The sequence below is a fragment of the Gekko japonicus genome, unplaced genomic scaffold, assembly GCF_001447785.1.
Source record: "Gekko japonicus isolate JY-2015 unplaced genomic scaffold, Gekko_japonicus_V1.1 scaffold2815, whole genome shotgun sequence".
In the NCBI taxonomy this organism is placed as follows: Eukaryota; Metazoa; Chordata; class Lepidosauria; order Squamata; family Gekkonidae; genus Gekko; species Gekko japonicus.
The window spans coordinates 95392-108618 of NW_015166507.1; the positions used below are offsets into that span (position 1 = coordinate 95392).

The 13227-nt window shown below is 51.7% G+C and overlaps 1 protein-coding gene across 6 annotated transcripts in view; it reads right to left on the reverse strand.

Annotated features, from left to right (window-relative positions):
- Window positions 1-13227, reverse strand: part of LOC107111292 (excitatory amino acid transporter 1-like) — a 33946-nt gene that overhangs the window by 5564 nt on the left and 15155 nt on the right. For 4 of the 6 annotated variants that reach the window (XM_015412244.1, XM_015412248.1, XM_015412243.1 and 1 more), the window contains exons 4-9: window positions 11399-11603; window positions 10808-10850; window positions 9552-9919; window positions 5610-5843; window positions 2937-3131; window positions 1840-1943 (exon numbers count right to left, since the gene is read on the reverse strand). In XM_015412244.1, coding sequence (XP_015267730.1) covers window positions 1840-1943; window positions 2937-3131; window positions 5610-5843; window positions 9552-9919; window positions 10808-10850; window positions 11399-11603 — 1149 coding nt within the window. The remainder of the gene's footprint in view (window positions 1-1839; window positions 1944-2936; window positions 3132-5609; window positions 5844-9551; window positions 9920-10807; window positions 10851-11398; window positions 11604-13227) is intronic. The other 2 variants (XM_015412246.1, XM_015412247.1) reach the window with 1 other exon arrangement.

Consider the following 13227-nt stretch of genomic DNA (forward strand, 5'->3'; position numbering starts at 1 on the left):
TGTGCCGCGCACTATAAAGTTTGGGTATGGCCAGGGGTGCAAGCCAAATGGCTCTTAGCCTGCGGGTTGTAAAGGTTGCCTTTAGCTGGGCCAGATCCTGAATCCTGGGCCAGCTGAAGACAACAGATTTTGGTGTTGCTGGCTTATTTATAGTTGTAGGCATTAATTCCGTTTTGCTGACGTGGGCGGCTTTGGGTCTCTTTGGGGAGGAAAGTGAGATACAGGTATTTAAATAAGTAAACCAGAAGACGAAACAACTTATTAGTACCACGGTAGGTATTTATCTGTTTGCACCCAGCTTTTCACCCCAATGAGGACCAAATACAACATTCTATCAGAGGGGAGCCATGTCGGCCGGTCTGCGGCAGAACAGCCGGGCTCAAGTCCAGGCGCACCTTGGGGACCAGCAAGATATTCAGGGTAGGAGTCAGAGCTCTTTTCATCAGACATACAGTGTGGCCGCAGATCACTGGCAAAGGAGATCCTGATGCGCCTGAGCCTCTGCACTTTCAAAGGCAGGAGTTCTTGCAGCCTGGAGCCCTTCTTGTGAGAAGAAGCAGGAGATGCATCCTCAGGGAGTGCCCTGGGAAATTTCAACGGCCCACAAGCCAGTCTGGCTGAGCGGCCCCCTGGGGGCTACCTGGCCAACAGCCCTTGCAATGGGTTCGCCCGCAGGAGGTGGCAGTGGGCGAGTCGATGCCAAAGGAGGAAGTGCTCACTGGCAGAGCTCCGGGGCCTTGGGTCTACTTGCTCCTGCCTGCCCGGGGCCTCGGATGGCAAAAAGAGGAACAAAATAGGCCAACAGCAGGGCCATCTGAGAAGCAGAATGCCCTTCACAAGACTTTCTCCTCGCATCTGTTAAACATCAGTCCGACCTACCTGAGGGACCGCCTTTCCCCATATATGCCCCCAAGAGCACTTCGGTCGGGGATGCAACATCGCCTGGTGATTCCAGGCCCCCGGGAGGCAAAGCTTGCTGCGACCAGGGCCAGATCCTTCTCAGTGACAATCCCCACCTGGTGGAACGAGTTCCCGGAGGAAATCAGGGCCCTGCGGGACCTTATGCAGTTCTGCAGGGCCTGCAAGACGGAGCTCTTCCGCCAGGCTTTTATATAGGGGCTGCCACTTCTACTACTACCACCACTGAAACAACGGGGTTGGGAGCGGTCCCCGGAAGAACTGCCATAAATTTGCATGGCACTGATGCTGCTGGACTGGCTTGGGCCATCGACAGGACAATTTCACCTAAGAAAATTATCATGACCATCCTCAGAGACCATCTTGTTTGTATGGAGCACTTTATCTGTTTTGTCGTGATTTGGTAGTTTTTACTGTTTTATATTGTTTTATGTATGGGCTTGTGCCCCTGTGTAAGCCGCCCTGAGCCCGTTCGCGGGGAGGGCGGGGTAAAAATGCAAATAAATAAATAAATAAATAAATCTTCATTATGCTGTATGTTAATTTGCTGCTCACCCTCTACCTATATGTATGGACTGGTAACTTCCATTTCAGTGTACCTGAGGAAGTGTGCATGCACAGGAAAGCGTATACCCAGAATTAAACTTTGTTGGTCTTAAAGGTGCCTGACTGGACTCGGAACTTTGTTCTGCGGCTTCAGACCAACATGGCTACCAACCTGAATCTGCTTCAACAATGTTAGTCTTTCAGCTTTTAATTTTTACCTTGATTTTCAAACACCAAAAGCTCCCAGTGTATCATATAGCAATTAAAAGCTAACTGCATCTGAACTTTGAACCCCCTAAGAACAGCCAGATGCGGAAATATACTTACCGTTTACATATCGCCTTCAAGTGCTCAAAGAGAGTTTAGATACTTTACCTTGGTAACAATGGCCCTGCAAGGTAGGCAGCCTTGTACCACAGGCAGGAGAGCCGAGGCTGAGCAATGAGCCATTTGCCCAAGGCTTCCTCGTGAGTTTGTGTCTGGAGGTGAGATTAGAATCTCTTAACTACACAAAGACAGCTTTGAGCTGCTGACAGTTTGCTCTTCCGCAACCAGCTGCAAGGAGAATCAAAACTGAGGTCCACAAGGCACTTAACCAAGTCCTACGTTCTAGATTAAAATGTACTGTAAAAATATTGTGCTGCATAATTCCCTGTTAAAATCCATCCCACTATATGCTTACTCAAATGTAACTCCTGTTTGGTAAAGATCCTTCTCTCTGCAGTTTTCACTTTCATCCTTTACTTTTACAGCCTGATCAGTTACTTCTTGTTCTCTCCATTGCATTCAGGAACCAAGGGTCTGCTGCCGGTTGTTGTTGTTGGGGGGGGGGGAGAGAAGGTGTGAGTTAAGTGCCACTCTGCACGCTGCACCCAGCCAGTGCCACTGCTCATTGCTTAAATAATGTGATAACGACCATAAAAAACTGAATTAAAACAGTGACGACGAGAGGCCGGATGCAACGTGAAAAGCCGCACTTTAGAAAGTTTCCCACCCAAGGCAACAAGAACTGATCATAGCTACTGACTCATCAGCTGGCACAGGGAGAACAGGAAGTCATTCATTCATAACGCCAGGAGAGAAGGCAAGGGAGGAAAAGGGGAGAGGGCAGAATGCCAGAATGCTTTTGACTGTCCACACCTGACAGCCTGGGGCTGCAATTATATTTTACTTTTTACAATAAAACCACCATAAATCTTTTCTGAAAAAGGAATGAAAAACAAGATACACAAACACACCGGAATACAATTGACTGCCAAGAACTGTCTGGATTCTCCGCCCAAGCTCAGTGAACAAAGCGGTGGCAGTTCAGAACTCAGCGCAGCTATTATGGAAGCAGCCTATGAACAGAACAGAGGGGGCCGGGAAGGAGCGTGGAGTTTGCGTTTCACACTCACCCCCCTCGGCCTTGCTGGGAAAGGGGCCACGGACTGACCCCGGGGGCAGGCATGCTTGTGCTTTTTCACACGCACCTGATGGTGATGATTTGTCCAAAGTCTAGCTCATAGTTGTTGACTTGTGCGATGAAGATGGCGGCCAGGGCTTCATACAGGGCCGTCCCGTCCATGTTGATGGTGGCCCCCACGGGCAGAACGAACCTGGTGACTCGCTTGTCCACCCCGATGTTTTCCTCCAGGCATCGGAACGTAACAGGGAGTGTGGCCGAGCTGGAAATAAAAGCCGGGAAGGGGGGGGGGGATGCGACAGGGAACACACTGAACCAAAGCTGACAAATTTCAAATATATGAAGAAGTTCTTAAAACAGAGTCATACCAAACTCTACAAGATCCTTCTTGAATCTTAGGGCCAGTGTTCCCTCTAAGCTGGGTTAGTGTGAGCTAGCTCAGAGTTTTTAGCCTCCGGCTCACACATTTTTGTCTTAGCTCAGGAAGGAGGGCTCCAGAGCAAACTAATTTATGCAGTAGCCAAATCGCTCGCTCACAGCTTTAATGCCAGTCGCTCGCAAAGCAGAATTTTTGCCCACAAGACTCCACAGCTTAGAGGGAACAGTGCTTAGGGTTGGTTCACACAGTGGCTTCCCAACTGCAGTGTGTTTTGAAGATTGCACACAATGTTAGCCGCTACTTATCCAGGCTCTCTCCTTCCTGGTACGTTCTCTCTCCGACCTAGTTAGGTACGATCTTTACAGAAAGAGCGCAGCCCAAGCAGGTTAGGAAGGCATCTAGATGGGAAGGTTCCACCCACACTGGAGCTGGTTTCCCTCCATCACCTCCTGCGCCTACCAATTCTCCCGCTGTGCCACTGGAGGGTTTTATTTCAAAAAACCCAAAACACGAATTGCTATTGCACTAAAGCACCATAGTTACTACAATCTACTATAGATTCAGGTGGGTCTCCATGTTGGTCTGACGCAACAAAACAAAGTTTGAGCGCAGGGGCGCCTTTAAGACCAACAAAGTTTAATTCTGGGTAGACGCTTTCGTGTGCATTTGTTGATCCTGAAGGTGCCAAACGATCCATTAGTTCCTCTGAACTAGTATCTAGTCTCTTCACATTTGCTGTTGTACGAGTGGAAGGGCTGGAGCCTCTTCTAAATTGACAGGTGGGAATTCAGAGGAACTAGTAGGCTGTGGGGCTGGATCCTGATAATGCTATTGTGTTACAGCAATTGCCGACCATTATAAAAAGCCCTCTGGTGTTATGGTGGAGGGAAAATGCAGGGGGTTATGACAGCTGATGAAGGAAAGTGCACACAAAACTCCCCTGTGGTCATTTGGTGGCCAATGCAAATGCCTCTGCATTCATGAGGTAATGACAGGGAAATGGAGAATCCTGGCCATGTGGACTCAGCCAGCACTGCATTCCTACACACAGTGTGGGCATGCATGATTTATATCCTGCTTTTCCGCCCACAATTGGGACTCAGAGCGGCTTAGAACACTGTTCTCCACTTTCTCACAACAACCCTGTAAGGCAAACCAGGCTAAGAGTCATGGGCCCAAGGTCACTCAGGAAGGTTCCATGGTAGAAGCAGTGATTCATACCCGAGTTGCCCAGGGTCCTAGTCTACAAATGGATCCACTACACCGCACTGGCTCTCCATGGAGTACATTCAGACAAAGAGAACAGATGTAAAGTAAACAGTCGTGAGAGTCTGACCCACAGATCAAGCAGTCAACAAGACTTGCAAAGAAGATAGTAAAGGTAAAGGTCTCCCTTGCTCGAAAGCCAGTCGAATCCGACTCTAGGGATGCGGTGCTCATCTCCGTTTCCAAGCCAAAGAGCCAGTGCTGTCCAAAGACATTTCCATGGTCATGTGGCTGGCATGACTAAACCCCGAGGCGCACAGAACGCTGTTACCTTCCCACCGAAGTGGTACCTTATTTATCTACTTGCAATTTCTTGCTTTCGGACTGCTAGGTTGGCAGAAGCTGGGACCAGAGACGAGAGCTCACTCTGTCATGCAGCACTCGGGGCTCGAACTGCCGAACTACCAACCTTTAGGTCTGCAGTTCAGCGTCTTAACCACTAGAGCCACCGTAGCCCCTTGCAAAGCAGTCAACAAGACTTGCAAAGAAGATACTTTCTATATATTATGCTCAACAAGCACTACAACACAATAAACAAATTCCTTCAAATCATAAGAAAATCCTAATGTAAAAATACATCATCAATGTCAAGAGCTTTTGTACTACTCTAACATTTCCTGAGGAATATCCAATTTTGAAACGTTGTTATATAATCCGGAGACGGCACTGATGATGTATTTTTACACTAGGATTTTCTTATGATCTGAAGGAATTTGTTTATTGTGTTGTAGTGCTTGTTGACCGTAATATATAGAAAGTATCTTCTTTGAAAGTCTTGTTGACTGCTTGATCTGTGGGTCAGACTCTCACAACTGTTTTCTTTACATCTGTTCTCTGATTAGGTCGTGATTGTCCACACTTGTCTTGTACATTCAGACAAGCCAGGAGCCATTTCTGCCTCTGGGGCCACTTTCTCCGGAAGCGTTCAAGATAATCTGAGATTTCTCAGCCTTCCTCTCTCTCCCCCAACCCCAGCTCCCGTCTTTCCCGGTCAGACTCACTGCTCATCCAGCCCCACTCTGGCTTGGCAACAGACCCCGGGGATTTCCCCCTGTCATCTCAGCTCCCTGCTAGACCCGGGTGGGAGGGAGGTACCTGGAAGAGGTGCCCAGGGCCGTGACCAGGGCCTGGAGCAGACCAGCCACGAAGAGCCACGGGTTCTTGTGCGTGACGATGAAGTAGATCAGGGGCAGGACGCAGAGGCCGTGGATCAGCAGCCCCAAAATCACGGTGAGTGTGTACATGCCGAGCTGGCCCCCCATCACGGCTATGTCCTCCATCTCCAAGATCTTGCCAGCAATCAGGAAGAGGATCCCGATGGGAGCATACCTATCACAAGACACGCATGTCAGAGCAGCATGCAGCCCTGGGGCAAATACCTATACAGATGTGCGTGTGTGTGAATGTGAATGAATCCAGGATCAGCGTCTGCTCCACGACGCATCCAGAGCAGGGACACCAAGGCAAACAGGGGATCATCTGCTCCACGACACATCCAGAGCAGGGACACCAAGGCAAACAGCTGTAACATTCAGGTCAGACAAGAAGAAGAAGAAGAAGAGATTGGATTTATACCCTGCCCTTCACTACCCAAAGGTGTCTCAGAGTGGCTTACAAACTCCTTTCCCTTCCCCTCCCCACAACAGACACCCTGTGAGGTGGGTGGGGCTGAGAAAGCTCTGACAGAAACGGCTCTTTTTCAAGGACAGCTGTGCCAGAGCTTGTGACTGACCCAAGGTCACATCAGCAGGTGCAAGTGGAGGAGTGGGGAATCAAACCCGGTTCTCCCAGATTAGAGTCCGCACACTTAACCACTACACCAAACTGGAGATGCGGTTTTCCCTTTTCTTTTCCTAGATCTGCTGTAGCCTACTGCGGCTGACAGTCACTTTCCCTTGCAATGTGCTCTAGTTTGTTAAGCTGTAGTAAATAAAGTTTTCCTGTTTAAGAGAGCACAGGCTGTGTTCAAAAGCCCCCCCCCATGCCTAGCACTTGATGCACGTACACACAAACGGGAGTGGTAGTTGGGAAACTCTGCCATTTGCACGTGCTCAGAAACAGCATTACCGGTGACCCCAGACCACCAGTAAGTGTAAAAGGCTGCAATTTAGTTTGGGGTGAGGACACACACACAGACATGCAGTGACACGGCCATTGCACAGCGGTAGAGCACAGCCTTTGCGGGCAGAAGCTCTTGAGGCAAAAAGGATTGTAGGCAATGGTTGTAGCAAAAGGCCCTTTTCCACATGAGGGCCCAGAGAGCTGCTACCCTTCAGAGGAGAGAAGACCAAACCGGACGAGCCGAGGGCTGGCCTGACTCTGCACATGGCAGCTCCGTAGGGTTGCACGCCAAGCCCTTTCCTTACTTGGGGCAGCAGCAGCTGTAACTCAGTGCCAGAGCACCTGCTGTGCACCCACATAAGAAGGAGGAGGAGAAGAGGAGGAGGAGGAGACTGGATTTATACCCCTCCTTTCACTACCCAAAGGAGTCTCAGAGCGGCTTACAAACTCCTTCCCCTCCCCACAACAGCCACCCTGTGAAGTAGGTGGGGCTGAGAGAGCTCTGACAGAAACTGCTCTTTTCCAAGCACAGCTCTGGCAGAACTATGGCTTGCCCAAGGTCATCCAGCCAGGTGCATGTGGAGGCGTGGGGAATCAAACCCGGTTCTCCCAGATTAGAGTCCGCGCACTCAACCACGACACCAAACATAGCCCCCAGACCTACTGGGATCTCGGGCGCAGGGAAAGGCCCCTCCCTGCTCGCAACCCAGGATTGCTGCGGCCGGTCAGAGGAGACAACGGCCCGAGGGCCTGACTGTGCCCACGGCAGCTTCCTGTGCCTGCGCACCGACCCCATGCCTCGTTTTGCACGTTGCGTGCCCTGAGTCAAAGTCCAGTCCCTTGGCACCTCTGGTTGGAAGGATCTCGGTGCTGGGGGGAAAGACCCTCCTCAGCCTGAGACCCCCCTGGAGAACTGCTGCTGAGCTAGAGGAGCCCAAGGGCCTGACTCTGCAGAAGCCAACCTAGAGCAGCAACCACAGAACAGAAACCCTGGAAGGTTTTCTCAGAGGCTTCTCACACACAAAGGAGGACGTTCAAGTTCACTGGGCTCATGCCAGCCCCCCCGCCGCCCCCCAGCATTTCTGCTCCACTCTCTAAAAGGTAAAGGTCTCCCTTGCTCAAAAGCCAGTCGAATCCGACTCTAGGGTTGCGGTGCTCATCTCCGTTTCAAAGCCGAAGAGCCAGCGCTGTCCGAAGACGTTTCCGTGGTCATGTGGCCGGCATGAGCCCAAGGCGCACGGTAAGCACAAAATAGTCAAAGGCAACCGTGATACATTTACAAAGGGAATATCACTCTTTTATAGATTTTCAAAAAAAACAGATCAATATCAATACGAACACATTTCTGTACATTCATACAAGAATAAACGTCAAAAAATGATTCCAGAGTGTTGACAAGCGCAGTCCAATAATCAGTTAAATCTTCTCTCATTCTGCTTTCTCTAAGAGAAGATTTCACTGAGTGTGAGCATTCTGCAGAGACAGCATGCAGACATGAATGCTGAGTAGGAAAGGATTCACAGTCTACGCATATTCTGCTCCGAAGAAGCCTTGTGAAAACGGTGTCGGCACAAGCCAGCCTGTCTGCAGATCCGTGACCTTTATACTATTTGTCTACAATCCAATATTAGTACCAGAAAGACACAAAGATGATTTACTGTTTGTAAGAACTTTGGGTTATTGGACTGTGCTTGTCAACAGTGTGGGATCATTTTTTGACGTTTATTCTTGTATGAATGTACAGAAATGTATTCGTATTAATACTGATCTTTTTTTTAAAAATCTATAAAAGAGTGATATTCCCTTTGCAAATATATCAAGGTTGCCACTGACTGTTTTCTACTCACTCATCCCATGGTCTCTCTTTGGTTATCCGCTCTCTAGGTTGGCAACGGGGCAACCAAGGACGGGATGGGGGCTCCCCCAAGTCCGCATACTGCTCCTCCAAACAAAAGCCAAGCGTATGGATGCCAGACCGAAGGGAAGCATGCTGCCCTTTTAACTGCCTGTACTGGGTCAGATCCTCTGGATCCGTTCTGCTAGCTGTGGCACTTTCCTCCAGTGCAAGGCGCCATTGCTAGTGGAAGGGCTATATGGGGCCAAATCCAGTTATTTTACTGCATGTCTGTGTGGAGCAGTTTTACATCTCAGGTGTCAGTACACTTCTCTCTCACCCACCTTTCCTATCCATCGATCTAGTCTGGGACGGCAAGAGACAGCAGGGAGCGCATCTCCCCCCTACGGAGGTTAGAAAGGAGAAGAGAAGAAGAAGAGAAGAGATTGGATTTATACCCCGCCCTTCACTTGGAGTCTCAGAGCGGCTTACAAACTCCTTTCCCTTTCCCTCCCCACAACAGACACCCTGTGAGGTGGGTGAGGCTGAGAGAGCTCTGACACAAACTGCTCTTTTTCAAGGACAGCTGTGCCAGAGCTTGTGACTGACCCAAGGTCACATCAGCAGGTGCAAGTGGAGGAGTGGGGAATCAAACCCGGTTCTCCCAGATTAGAGTCCGCACACTTAACCACTGCACCAAAGGAGGAGGAGGACGAGAAGAAGGTTGGCAGGCAGGAAATTCTTGAGAGGAGCCAGCTGGGTGAACAAAGAGGCAGCAGCACAGAGGACAAAGAGGAAGGGGGCAGGGGAAACGGACCTCTCTAGCCTTGCTAGCTTTACTGCCCCCCTCTAGCCTTCACTGCCCACACTCAGAAACCATCTCTGAGGAAGGTGACCGACCCACCGCCGCACGCCATCAGCGACTGAAAGCCGCTCCTCAGTTTCAAACATCTAGAAAAACACCCCTGGAACCATCTTGGCCCAGCCTTCCACTCCCACTGCACTCGCAGGCCTCTTTCAAGGAGCACTGGAAGTTTTATGAGAAAGCAAGCAGCCGGTCTCTGCCATTCCGATATGAGTAGGACCCAGAGCGCTAGAGTCTGACCATTAGCCTGCCCTTCCCCACCCCCGCAGCCCCTCACCAGATGATGACGGCCACCATCCGCAAGATGGCGTCGTTGAGGCAGTCGAAGAACTCCCGCAGGGCCTGGCCCTTCTGCTTCATGCTGCCGATCACCAGGCCGAAGCAGATGGAGAAGACCACCAGGCCCAGCGCATTGACCCCGTTGACCGAGCCAGGGCCCGGCACCACCTCCTCGTAGCTTAGCACCTCTGGGAGGCTGCCCAGGGCTTGGGTGATGTTGTGCCAGATGCCCGTGCTGTTCTCAGGAAGTGGCAGAGGGGAAGAACTGCTGCCATTGTGGGGTGGGTGTTGTGGGAGTGGTGCAGCGGTGCTGCCGGCGGGCACGAAGGTTCGGTTGACAACTCTGACGATGTACTGGGTCTTGTACTGCAAAGGAAAGAGAAAGCGGCCACTGGAGAGACTCCAGAATGGGTGATGCTCCCAGAATGGAAGTAAAGCTTTAGAGCAGTACATCGGTGAACTGAATTATTACTATCTTGTATATACAGTACCAGCCATGGGTGTGGCCTTTACTAGAGTATGAAAAGATGGTCCCCAGCCTGAGGAACTGGTGAGCTCCCCCCCCCCCGGGCTTTCAGCAGCGTCTGGACAAACCCTTGTCAGGAATGCTCTAGGCTGATCCTGCATTGAGCAGGGGGCTGGACTAGATGGCCTGCAGGACCCCCTTCCCACTCTGTGAAAATAAACTTGATATTCCAGTCACAATTTTGTCATAACAGAAGGGACGGAGGTGCCTTGACTGTTCCGTATAGTTCAGCATTCACTCAGTGACCCTCCCTACTATTGAGGTGTGTTTGTGAGAGACATTCAGAGGTGGTTTTGCCCTCGCCTGCCTCTGCCTAGGGACCCTGTACTTTTGTTTTAGTATTTTGTTTTAGTGTTTTGACTTTTTGCTGCCTTGGGGACCCTGAACTGGGGGGGAAAGGCTGCATAAAAATGTTTCTGATACATAAAACGAACAACCGGGCAGGGGCACTAAAGGGGCATGTCGAAGGCTGAGTAGAAAAGGCTGAATTTCAGAGACGGAAGACCGAAGTTCACACAGGAGTTGGGGGGGGGGGTGTGCCCAGGCACAAGGAGCCCTGAGGGAGAAGGGGGCGAGAGACCTCAAGGGAACGAGAGACCTCTGGATGGCCACCGGTGGTGGAGGCCCAGGAGCTCATGGGAGAAAAAGGTCCCTGTGGGGAGGGTGCCAGAAAGTGTGCCAGCAAGGATGTCCATGGAGTGTGACCGCTGGAGCAGCCTCTGCCTCACCTGCTTGAAGCACGCCTCCACAAGGTTGGGTGGGAACATGTTCCTAAAGGAGGGAGAACAGGGAGAAAAAGTGACCCTCTCTTCTCAGCCCAGGCTGGCGGAGGAAGGGCCTCCTCTGAGGGAAGACCGCAAGCCTGACTGGAGTCGTCCCCCCAACCCACCCCTGGTCACACAGCCGCTAACTGGTTACGGGAGAGACCGAGAGCCAGCCTCAACCGACTGGGGCCAGAGGACACAGCTGGGGCAGGGGGTTGACCCCATGCAGCCTCTATACAGGTCACCCCCACCCCCGCTCCATTCTGTGAGACCCCCCTGCCCGGCAGCACCGTCTCTTACAGCTGGTCAGCCATCCTCTCAGCACTGGCAGAGGCCTGGTGGCTCAGTGGCAGAGCCTCTGCTTGACGTGCAGAAGGTCCCAGGTTTCATCCCTGGCTTATCCAGTTAAAAGGACCAGGCAGCAGGTGAGGGGAAAGGCCTTTCTCTGCCTGAGGCCCTGGTGAGCCGCTGCCCGTCTGGCCTTGATGGACCACGGGCCGGATTCAGCAGAAGATGGATATAGGTGTGGTCACCCTGCCCACCCCAGTTACTCACCGGATGAGGTCCATGAAGGCGTCTGTCGCATGGACCTGCTCCGCCTTCCCCTCCGACTGGGCTTTGGCTTTGCCTCCTTTGCCGGGGTGGATGATGAGGACCATGAAGATCCCGATGAAGACAGCGATGACAGTAGTCAGCATGTAATAGACAACAGCACGCATGCCCATCTTGCCAGAGGCCCGGCCGTCCAGCGACGCCATCCCTGAGGGAAAACCGGACTTCTGGGTCAGTGGCCAGCAAGGCCTCTCAGAGGCCCAGCAAGAGGCAAACAGGCAAGGCCAGCCACCGGGCGCCAAACCGGGCGCCGTCCACCATCGCACGGGGAGCCAAATGAGGCCAATGTCCAGAGCCGCATTCGGCCCACGTGAAAAACGTCACAAATCTTACCAAGGAAGGCTTTGTCACGGAGGAGGGTGTGTCATCTCCATGATCGCGAGCAAGGGGAAAGGGGGCTGGGGAAAATGGTTTGCCACTTCCCCCAAATATTTATGTGTTGATTTACTTCCTTCCGCTTTACCCCACCTTTCTCCCTAACAGGCGGACATCATTCTTCGCTCCTCCATTTTATTCTCACAACAACCCTGTAAAGTAAGTTAGGCAGAGAGACTAGGCCCAGCCTCAGAAGGGGAGGAAGAGGATCCCCTGCAAATCACCCCACGCTGGGGGGCGAAGGCCTTCCCGGGGGAGCTGCCAGGCCCACTCACAAGGAAGCCCCACCCGGGGAAACGGCAGAATCAGGGAACCGGGGGCATTCTAATGGGGCTGGACTCCCCACGGCCATTCTGGGACCTCTCGAGGACAAAGAGCCTGACCAGACAAGACGGCATGTTCTTCTCCTTGAGAAGATGATGTTCTGCACCAAAGGCTGTCATTGTTTTAAAAAATGAAGAGAAGGAAACCAAAGGCTCCACCAGGAAATCTCAGGTGCCCTGAGAAGGTGCTGGTGCTGCACTCCTATGAGATGGATCCTGCTCTCTGTTCCTTCCAAGGGTTCAGGCCAGTTTGGTGTAGTGGTTAAGTGGGCGGACTCTAATCTGGGAGAACCGGGTTTGATTCCCCACTCCTCCACTTGCACCTGCTGGATGACCTTGGGCAAGCCGTAGTTCTGTCAGAGCTGTCCTTGAGAAAGAGCAGTTTCTGTCAGAGCTCTCTCAGCCCCTCCCACCTCACAGGGTATCTGTTGTGGGGAGGGGGAGGGAAAGGAGTTTGTAAGCCGCTCTGAGACTCCCTTGCGTAGTGAAGGGTGGGGTATAAATCAGTTTGGTGTCGTGGTTAAGTGCGCGGACTCTAATCTGGGAGAACCGGGTTTGATTCCCCACTCCTCCACTTGCACCTGGCTGGATGACCTTGGGCAAGCCGTAGTTCTGGCACAACTGTTCTTGAAAAAGAGCAGTTTCTGTCAGAGCTCTCTCAGCCCCACCTACCTCACAGGGTGTCTGTTGTGGGGAGGGGGAGGGAAAGGAGTTTGTAAGCCACTCTGAGACTCCCTTGGGTAGTGAAGGGCAGGGTATAAATCCAATCTCCTCCTCCTTCTCCTCCTCCTCTTCTTCTTTGTCCCAGCAAAGAGTTCCAGGACCTGGACTCTTGACCACCCTGGTGGACTCAACCCAGACACCTCAAAAAAGGAGCATGCTTAAAAGCTGGCTGGATCCCTCTAGTTTAGCCCCCCCATTTCTGACAGTCAGTAGCTCACACCAATGTTCAAGCTGAGTTAGTGTGAGCTAGCTGATCATTTTTTAGCCTCTGGCTCACACGTTTTTGTCCTAGCTCAGGAAGGATGGCTCCAGAGCCAACTAATTTATGCAGCAGCCAAATCGCTCGCTCAC